We start from the raw sequence: 10558 nt of genomic DNA on the forward strand, positions 1-10558 counted from the left end.
AACAACAACAACAACAACAATGGCTAATGATTGTGATCATTTTTTCATGTGTGTGTTGATTTAGCCACTTACTCTTATAGGTGTAGGGGTTTCACATTCTGGTTTCAATTTTAATATCCTTGAGACTGATGAACATATGTTTTGGACATTTGGTTACCTCTTTTGTGTATTGTCTTTTCATGTTTTTGCCCATTTTTTATTATCTTTGAAAACCAAAAAAAATCTTATTTATAAGAGTTTGTTATATATACAGGATACAAGGCCTTTATATGTACTGCAAATTTCTTTTGTTCTCTGGTTTACCTTTCAAACTATTAATGGTTTCTTTTGATTAACAAATATTCTTCACATTAATATGTTGTTGTTAGGTGCCATTGAGTTGGCTCTGACTCATAGCGACCCTGTGTACAACAGAACGAAATACTGCTCGGTCCTGCGTCACCCTCACAATCCTTGCTGTGTGTGAGCCCATCGTTATGGCCGCTGTGTCAATCCATCTCATTGAGGATCTTCCCCTTTTTCACTGACCCTCTACTTTACCAAGCATGATATCCTTCTCTGGGGATTTTGCCCTTTTGACAGCATGACTGAAGTAGGTGAGATGAAGTCTGGTCATTGTTTCTTCTAAGGAACATTCCATGTATACTTGCAACACAGATTTGTTTGTTTTCTGGCAGTACATGGTATTTTCACTCCAACACCACAATTCAAATGCATCAGTTATTCTTCAGTCTTCCTTATTGATTGTCCAGCTTTCACATGCATATGAGGCTATTGAAAATACTTTGGCTTATGTCAGGCTCACCTTAGTCTTCAAAGTGACATCTTTGCTCCTTAACACTTTAAAAAGACCTTTGTAGCAGATTTTCCCAGTGCAATATGTCATCTGATTTCTTGATTGCTGCTTCCATGGGCATTGATTGTGGATCCATATAAAATGGAATCCCTGACCACTTCAATCTTTTCTCCTTTATCATGATGTTGCTTATTGGTTAGTCATGAGGATTTTTGTTTTATGTCGAGGAGTAATTTATACTGAAGGCTGTAGTCTTGGTCTTCATCAGTAGGTACACCAAATTACTTCACTTTCAGCAAGCAAGTTTGCATGATCTGCGTATTGCAGATTGTTAATGATTCTTCCTCCAATCCTTATGCTGCATTCATCTTTATATAATCTAGCTTCTTGGATTATTTGCTCAGCATACAGATTGAATAAGCACAGTGAAAGAATACAACCCTGATGGCACCTTTCCTGATTTTAAACCAAAATGATAAACTGATAAACATGGAAATGCAAAGGACCAGGAATAGCCAAGCACAACAGTAAAAGTGGAAGATTGGAAACTGCTAGGTATCAAGACCTGCTATAAAATTTCAATCATTAGGAGAATATGATACTAGGGCAAATATTGACAGGCAGACAGTTAAATAGACCCACAATATGTTATCACCTGATTTATACCAAGCTGACATCAGGACCTTGAAATAGGTAAACTTTTCTCAAACAGTACCCAAAAAACACCATAAAGGAAAAACATCATCAATTGGACTGTATTAATATTTATAAGATGTTACTAAGTTTTCCCAATATTGTTGACACAGTGGCTGCATCGATGGGCTCATGAATAGTGAAGATTGTGAGGATGGCACAAGACGGGGCAGTGTTGTGTTCCGTTGTACATAGGATTACTGTGAGTGAGAACTGACTCGATGGCACCTAACAACAACAGGGACTTTTATTTTTAGCTCAGTAATGTCTCTTTAATCTTCCCCTTTTGATCTTTTGTGCTACAGCACTAGGCTGGACTCCTCTCTCTTTCTTTTATATTGCAGTAGCTTTTCAGCTGTCCCCAGTAGCCTTCCTGCCTTCAGTTTCTCCATCTACCCATATCCATTCTTTATACTGCCCAATTTATGTTTCTAAAACATGGTTCTCATCATGTCTCACCACTTCTTAAAAATTCCAGTTGCCTTCCCACTGCCTACTATATGTTGTGCACTTATTCATTAAATAAAATTGTACTGACTGTGTGCCAAGGAGCCCTGGTGGCACAGTGGTTAAGGGCTTGACTGCTAACTGAAAGGTCAGTGGTTAGAACCCAGCAGCCATTCTGTGGGAGAAAGATTTAGCAGTCTGCTTCTGTAAAGATTTAAAGCCTTGGAAACCCTATATCAAACAAAACAAAAAACAATAAACCCAAACTCATAGCGACCCCTTCTTGGGTTTCTGAGGCAATATCTCTATGGAAGTAGATTGCCCAGTCCTCCTTCTGAGACGTGACTAGTGGGTTTGAACTGCCACACTTCTGGTAGCAGTCATATGCCTTAGGCACTACGCCACCAGAGCTCCTTGGAAACCTAATGGGCAGTTCTTTTTCCTATAGGGTCACTATATGAGTTGAATCTACTTGATGTGGTATGTGTAACTTTGTGCCAGGCACCATGCTAAGCACTGAGAATACAGTGGTAGAGTAGACAAGGTAGACATGGGCCCTGCTGTCATCTAGCTTAATAGAATGTGAAGCTTTTTATAGTTTGGGTCCCAGCTTATCTTTCTAGGATCATTTGCTACTCCTATTCATGTACTTCAGCCATTGCAGGCAACCTCCCTCCTTTTCTATAGGCAAAATACATATTATGAAATCACTGCCTTTGCCCATGCTGTTCCCTACCCACAATGCCTTTCTTCTGTCTGGTTGTCAGATTTCTAACCATGTGCTATGGATTGTCAGGTGGCATTTTTTTTTTTTTTTTTTCTAATTAGCCATTGGCTGTTAGTTGACTAGTAATGCATCTGTGCAGATTGGGATTTTTAAAAAATATTCTGTAGCTAACCATAATCTGTGCAACTTCTTGCTATAAGAAAGAAATCCTTGGACGATCCTCTTTGTGGAGAGAGATGTCTATTTAGGGTTGAAATTTAATTCTGGTAATTCTGTACTATGTCTCTCTGGTCAGTAAGAATACATGGAATAGAGGTGAAAAACAGAAATAAGCACTAGAGAGTTTTGGAGAAACCCATTAATGCCTATGTGACTTTTCTCATGGAGTATTTTGAAATTACTGATCTGTATTCTTCTAATTTAGACTGATGATGAAGATGAATCTTTTGTTCTTGAGGATCCTACACTGTTAAACATTGATACTATTGATTCCCACTCCTATGATACTTCCTCAGTGGCAAGCTCAGACAGTGGTGACAGGACCAATTTAAAAAGGTAAGTGTTTATGTAAGTCACACTCTCAGATGGTTGAAATACTCGATCATCTAAAATGTAAATATTTCTTTATGGTATAACGTGATCTGCTGGAGCCTTGCATGAGAAGTACAAGGCCCATTTGGGTAGAAATAATACAATTATTAGATTAAAAAGATTAAAAAGTCTTTTTTTTTTTTTAACTTTTTGTTGTGATTTGGGTGAAATTTTACAAAGCAGATTCGTTTTATATTCAACAGTTTATACACATTTTGTTTTGTGATACCGATTACAATCCCAAAAATGTAATAGTTCTCCTCCCACTTCCACCCTGTGGTCACCCTTTCCCTGTGTCCTCCTGGCCTATGCATTCCTGCCTCCCTAGCTTTCTGTCTGTGTAAATGCTGCCCTTCTGATCTCCTGTGGTTGATTGTTCTAAGGAGTGCATCCTTAGACCATAAAGATTTTGACACTGTGAAGTGAGAGGATAGAATGGAGAGTGGCATGACCACTGTCTTCTACACCCCTAATATGAAGCCATAATAACAGCCAGGGAATGCCTGGAGACAGTGGAGCCCTTGCAGGGATCACAAATCAAAGCTGGCGGTCTGTAGTGTCTGTGGTGGAAACATGGAGCTCAGTCGGTTTACCTCACCCCTTTCTGTTCCCTGCATGCCCTCCCCTCCCCCACTCTAAGATCAACTCCAGCATGCTTTCATTCGCTTGGAGTGGGTTCAGAGGAGAGACACAAAGATGATTAAAGATTTGGGAGAAGGACTTCTAACCCTAAATAATTCCATTTTGGCTGCTTTTCACCTTCTAAATTCTTGGAGAGAACATGAAAAGGAAAGAGAAGTGGAGGAAGCATAATGTAAATACTTTATTGAATTCATGTGTGACTTTAATGTTGATAATGTTGTCTGTATATTCCTCCCCCTCCCCCCCTTTTTCTTTTTAATTTTGCCTGTATCAGTGCTGTTTCCTTTGGGTTGTCAACTCTTATGGTATAGGGCAATTCCTGGATATGTTAACCTATGCATCATTGTGTTCTACAGATTGTTGTTGTCATGTGCCATTGAGTCCGACCCAACTCATAGCGACCCCTCCTTGGGTTTCCGAGGCAGTATTACTATGGAAGTAGTTTGCCCAACTTTCCTTCCGAGGAATGGCTGGTGGGTTTGAAGCGTCAGCCTTCTGGTTAGCAGTCAAGTGCCTTAGGCACTATGTTATGGTCACTCCTGCTTCATAGTTGATAGGTTCGTCTTGTAACCTACATATGAAATGCAAAACTCCTTTCATGGCATCTGTCTGGACCCTGCTTACCATTCTGATCTAATCTCTCAGCACTCCCACCCCAGTCCTCCCAATGTATTTTTGTATTCACTGCTTCCCAGACCCTGTGCACCTTCACTTCTTCATATTTCCACTCAGATCTTTTTGTTGCCTGATTGCTAGTCACCCTTCAAGGCCAAAGGCAGAATCCTCTTTTCTATAGCTGTCCCTTGTATCCCCCTAATAAATAGGATTAAATTTCTCTTCATTGGTATTTCTCTAACACTTTATTCATACTTCTAGTCTAACATTTATCCTTTTAGATTACTTACTTGTGCATCTCTCTAGCCAGCTGCTGAAGTCTTTTGAGAGTGGGACCCATGACCAACTTACCTTTGTATCCTCAGTGTATACTTTAATCTGGAGCATAGAGTAGGTGCTCAATAATGTTTGGTAAAAGTTCAAACGTTATTTTTTGTGAACAGTGACAAGTGGGATAAGTGAATGGAGCCAGTAGTAGGAGCAGCAGAGGGGGGAGTTTTGGAAGGTGGTTGGTTGAAGAAAGGGGGGAGGGCTGTAGACAGGAGGAGGACAAGAAGGATGGGTGAGGGAAGGGACAAGGGTCCAAGTAATGTAGACACATAGGACAGAGTGCTCCACGGGCAATATTCTGGGAGTAGTAGAACTGTTGCTGTATTTCTCAAGGTGGACAAGGAACAGTTTGATCAGTGGAAAAGGAATGATGCTTTTATTCCTGCTTTTGCTTCTCTGGGGTTCAGTGTGGGTTTAGTATAACATCTGAGTGTGGACTGTTAGACTATTTGTACCTCTTTTTAAAACCACTTGTCTGTCAGTTTGTCGTACTGTAGTGGCTTGCGTGTTGCTGTGATGCTGGAGGCTATGCCATTGGTATTTCAAATACCAACAGGGTCACCCATGGTGGATAGGTTTCAGCAGAGCTTCCAGACTAAGACAAACTAAGACAGACTAGGAAGAAGGACAAAGCCATCTACTTCTGAAGAAAGTGGCCACTGAAAACCTTTTCAAAACAGAGCTAACAAATTGCATACAGTGTTGTTTTCTGCTTTTCTTATTCTTATGTGTGCTTTACTTTCAAAATGTTGGGACCTTGTCTTTTCAAGTTTTTTCTTTTTCTTGTTTGTTCTTAATTGTTTCCTTTCCTTTTTCTTTCTTTCTTTAGGAAGAAGAAATTACCTGATAATTTTTCACTCCATGGATCAGTCATGCGACATTCACTTTTGAAGGGAATTTCTGCCCAGATAGTGTCTGCAGCTGTAAGTATTTTGTTCTCTTCCCCAGCTTTATAACCTGTAATGGCATAATGAAGTAGGAATGAGCATAAAACAAAGCACAGCACTTCTCTTGGCCCAAGGCTTAAGAAAAATAGAATCTGGCTTTCATGGTTTTTGTGTGACTATTTTTAACTCATAAGACATGGCTACACATTTTGACATAGAAATTAGTGCAGCCATGAAAATAAAGGTCTGCTCAGAGTCTCAGGTATGCCTAAATGAAATATGGCAGCAAGCCTGAAAGAAACACTATCTGCCTTGTCTTTACATTCCTTTTTGGTTTAGTTGCCATCTTGTGTATTTGTTTTATGTAAAGTGCTTGGTTTTTGTAGTGTTTTCGTATGGAGAAATAATTGATCGGAATCTTACAACTGATTGATTTTCTTATGCCACAAGTCTTTGTGTACCTTATTTTAATTACTCTCACAACTTTGAAAGTAGGTAAAGCCATATCCTATTTTGCAAATGAGAAGACAGGATCAGAAAGGTGATGTTAACTTGTCTTACATTATTTAGTGTAAAGGTAGCAGAATAGATACTCAAAATCAGGCTTTCTGGTTCCGAGTCTGGTGCTGCTTTGTGGTGAAATAACAGGAATTGGTGAATGTTGTCAGTGTATAATCACTGGAAGAGAATATTTGTGGCTGTTTTTGAAAATGACTTAGCACACGGGCTTAATGCAAAAAATACTTAATACTTCATCAAGACAGTAGACACTGATTCTGGTATGTTTTTATCACATATTTTCTTTGACCTCAAGGCCCATAGTTTTTGTTTTCTTTTAATATTTCATTGTGTTTTAGGTGACTGTTTAACCTAGGAAATTAGGTTCCCATTTAGCAATTTTCATACAAATTGTTCCATGACATTGGTTACAGTTTTTATAATGTGTTAGCATTCTCATTATTTCCATTCTGTTTGCTGTCTTTCAAAGCCCATAGTTTAATGTAGCCTTTCAATTTTAGTTTTCTGAACTCAATAGATAGATCCTATTTATAATAATAATATGATAGTCATACCCCAGGAATTTTGATGTGTTTTTTTTTTTTGTTGTTGTTCTTTTTATGGACCTTAATTGGTGATTTGCATAATCAATTAGGACACAAATAAAGGTTTTGATTTTTCAGGACGAGTGAGTGATACTGGAGGGGCATTATGACACCTCCCTTACAATGCAGTTTGCATGTTAATAAGCAAACACTCTTATCGTTGATACTATTCAAAACCAAACAAACAAACAAAATAAAAAAATGAAATAAAATCCTCCAAAAGTCTGTTCATTATGAAGACTGGTATATCCTGACCCAGCTTGTATATCATGAAGTCATTTTAAATAGAGGGCCAAGCAATGGAGGAAACCTGGGCAATTGCCCTTTCTCTTTTAGGTGGAGAGTAACTCATACTTGTTGGAATGGGAACCACCTGTTGAGGATTACATTTCCATGACGTTTTCTGAATTTAATCCTTATGTAGGTGATGAAATTCATTCCTTTCAAAATCAAGATGAACCAGAACAGTCATTTGACCCACCTGTGTAGTTTTAAAAATATTTTGAATAATAGAGACTGAACTAAAACTCAGACACTGAACAATGATTAGATAAATCTGTTATTTGAAAGGATTTCTCCTCCCTCTTGAAGAGGAGGGAAAAATTCTAATAAATCCCAGAGTGTTTGCATTCGGTTCTTATTTCATTGCTATGGCTGAGCTCCTTTGGTATGTTAAAATGAAAACTGCTTTTCCTGTGACAGTCTTCATACTGTGCCTTTCTAATCTTAGATTACCAGCTCAATTTAAATTGTATGCTTTTCTGTGATGGTTGGTTTATTAACATGCAAAGCTAGTTATATTTCTGGGTATCTCTCCTGGACAGTCATTCAATAGTGCCTTCAGCAATGTGGATAATGATGTTTTTAGGGCTGGCTGGGGTCTTGATCAACTTTGGAATCCATGCATGGAAATCACTTAGGAGAGATAATGCTTTGGGAGTTGAGGATTATTGTTTCATTTTGAGACCCTTCTGAAAGTAATATGACTATATCAAGTTAATTCAAGTTAATTTTTTAAGGCTCTTTATGATTAACTTAAGATTAATAGAGATACTTTTGAGCAGTGTTTTTTTCAGTGTGTCTAGTGCATAAGAATCTCCTCGTATAAACTGATTGAAATACAGATTCCTGGGCATCACTCCAGACCTACTGAATCTGAATGAATCTGTAGCAACTCACAGCAACCTTATAGGACAGAGTAGAACTGCCCCATAGGGTTTCCAAGACTGTAAATCTTTATGGAAATAAAGATTCTCATCTTCTTCCATGGAGTGGCTGGTAGGTTTGAACTGCCAACCTTTTGGTTAGCAGCCAGATGTTTTAACCACTGCACCACCAGAGTTTCTTGCAGTGTAACGTAGGGATCTTCATTTTAGCGGCCATCCCAGGTGATGTTATTACACTCTGGCTTTTGAGAATTACTACCCTAAGATGTTGCAACACCAGTACAGGTATTCCTCAACTTGTGACGGGGTTCTGTTCTGACAAGTCTTGTCTTAAGTGGGTTCTGACATAAATTGAATACCTCAATTAAAATTTTTTTTGTCAGTTTTCATTATTGCTGCCTTTTATAATCAGCATCTTTATAAATCCAATCTTTGTCTTTGAGGGTTGGAAATATTATATATAAACTTACAGATATATTTTATCATTGTGTGTAGTACATATTACTAATGATGTTGTTGTTGTTGTTATGTGTCGTCGAGTCGGCCCCGACTCATAGCAACCCCTCCTTGGGTTTCCAAGGCAGTATCACTACAGAAGTAATAAGATGTTTAAAAAAAAAAAAAGAAAACCCACAGACATCCAACTCAATTGGCATAACATACTACGTGAAACATTGTTTCACTTCCTACTTTGGCGAATAGCAACTGGGATCTTAAAAGCTCACAAGCAGCCATCTAGATGCAATGATGGGTCTCTCTTCTTCCAGAGCAAAGAAGAATGAAGAAAACCAAAGATGATTCATGGAAAGAATTAGTCCTAGCGAGTGGTACGCCATGCGGTACACAGCCTATATGACACTATGAGACCAGAAGAACTAGATGGTGCCGGCTACCACTGTCAACCACTCGGAGGGGATCTATGTAGGAGATCCTAGATGGAGAAGGAGAATAATGTGGAACAAAACTCAAAATTTGGGGAAAAAAAGGGACCAGATTTTCTCGTCTGATAGAGCCTGGTAGAACCACTGAGACTATGGCCCCTAGCTGCCCTTCAGGTCTGGAATTGAACCCACACCTATGGCTTCAAGCCAAGCAAAAGTCAGGCATAGGAGTTGAACAGTTACCTGAAGTAGATACATTCCTTGGAGAGAACAATCATGGGAGAAAGAAAGGCTGCTTATGCACAGGGAGACAGCTCAGGGGGCAGGAGTGCATGGATGGATGGACACAGGGAAGAGGCGACTGTCAGGAGGAAGTGAGAGGGGAGCTGTTGCATTGGGGTAAATTGTAGCCAATGTCATGAGACAAAGTGTATGTTAACTGCTTTATGGAAAGTGAATTTTCTCTGTAAATTTTCACCCAAATCACAATTTAAAAAAAAAAAAACAAAAACACCCACAGGTGGTCATAATAATGAATATGTCATAATTTGGGGATTACCTGTACTAAAATTCTGATCTCTGAAATGCTTGCCACACCTTGTGGTGTATTTTTTTTTAGCCTTTAAAGTCAGCTGACTTCAATTTCATTAATCAGGTTCCATTTTGTATATAATTTATGTTCTTCCATCTGTTGACATTTTTTTCCCTTCCTGGGACACAAATCAATCAGTTATCAAGTATTTATTGCATATTCTTAATTGTCGAGCATTATGTTATGTATACTTTAGGCTAAACACAAAGTTGGGTATCAGCTGTTATCCAGAACATCACATATAGCAGCATTGGCGTTTGTTCTTTCTTGTATTGCAATGCACTGCATCAAGTTTCTTAAGTTAGTTCCTGGGGAACTCTACAAAGTTGGTTAAATAGACTTAGATTCTGCCTTCCAGCAGATTACAATAACTAATTGACCACACTGAGAAGGACAGATACAGAAAAGAAGATGGAGAAGTCATATAAATAGCCTTGGCCTGGGAAGTAGAAACCCTGAGTTTGAGACATCATTTTGCTATTTACTGAGTAACCCTAGTTAAGTCAGTTAACCTCTTTGAAACTTCTGTTTCTTAATCTGGAAAACGAGAAGAATCCCACTGTTGTCTCTCTGGGTTTGAGAATTAAATGGTGTAATATGTGTATGTTGGTGCAGTGCTATATCATTATAAGCCATTATGATTTACAACTGTATAACCATCAGATACATAGATATCCTTACATTTACACGATGTTGCTACTAGTTAAGGAGTCCTGGTGGTACAGTGGTTAAGTGCTTAGCTACTAACCAAACAGTTTAAAACTACCAGCTGCTCCATGGGAGAAGGATGAGGTAGTCTGCTTCCATAAAGATTTATAGCCTTGGACAGTTCTACTCTGTTCCTCCCCTCCCCCCCAAAAAAAGAGTCATTGTAAGTCAGAATCAAATTGATGGCAATGGCTTTGGTTTGGTTGTGCACCCCCATCTTGAGAACTGACTGAATATATTCTGTGGGGGTTTTATTTAGAGATTATTGGCTAGTCTGCTGGGTTGAAAGCTCCTTCCTAGAGGAAGGATGTCCTTAACACATTTTCCCTTTTTAAAATTTTATGTACTCCTACCATTTTGACCCATAGTACTTACAGTTT

The 10558-nt window shown here is 38.7% G+C and overlaps 1 protein-coding gene across 1 annotated transcript in view; it reads left to right on the top strand.

Annotated features, from left to right (window-relative positions):
- VPS8 (VPS8 subunit of CORVET complex) overlaps window positions 1–10558 on the top strand; it is a 439537-nt gene that overhangs the window by 5808 nt on the left and 423171 nt on the right. Inside the window, exons 3-4 of the mRNA XM_007936030.1 lie at window positions 3088–3218; window positions 5671–5764. Coding sequence (XP_007934221.1) covers window positions 3088–3218; window positions 5671–5764 — 225 coding nt within the window. The remainder of the gene's footprint in view (window positions 1–3087; window positions 3219–5670; window positions 5765–10558) is intronic.

The sequence above is a fragment of the Orycteropus afer genome, unplaced genomic scaffold (assembly GCF_000298275.1).
Source record: "Orycteropus afer afer isolate SDZICR_OR568_19922 unplaced genomic scaffold, OryAfe1.0 scaffold00032, whole genome shotgun sequence".
Taxonomy (NCBI): domain Eukaryota; kingdom Metazoa; phylum Chordata; class Mammalia; order Tubulidentata; family Orycteropodidae; genus Orycteropus; species Orycteropus afer.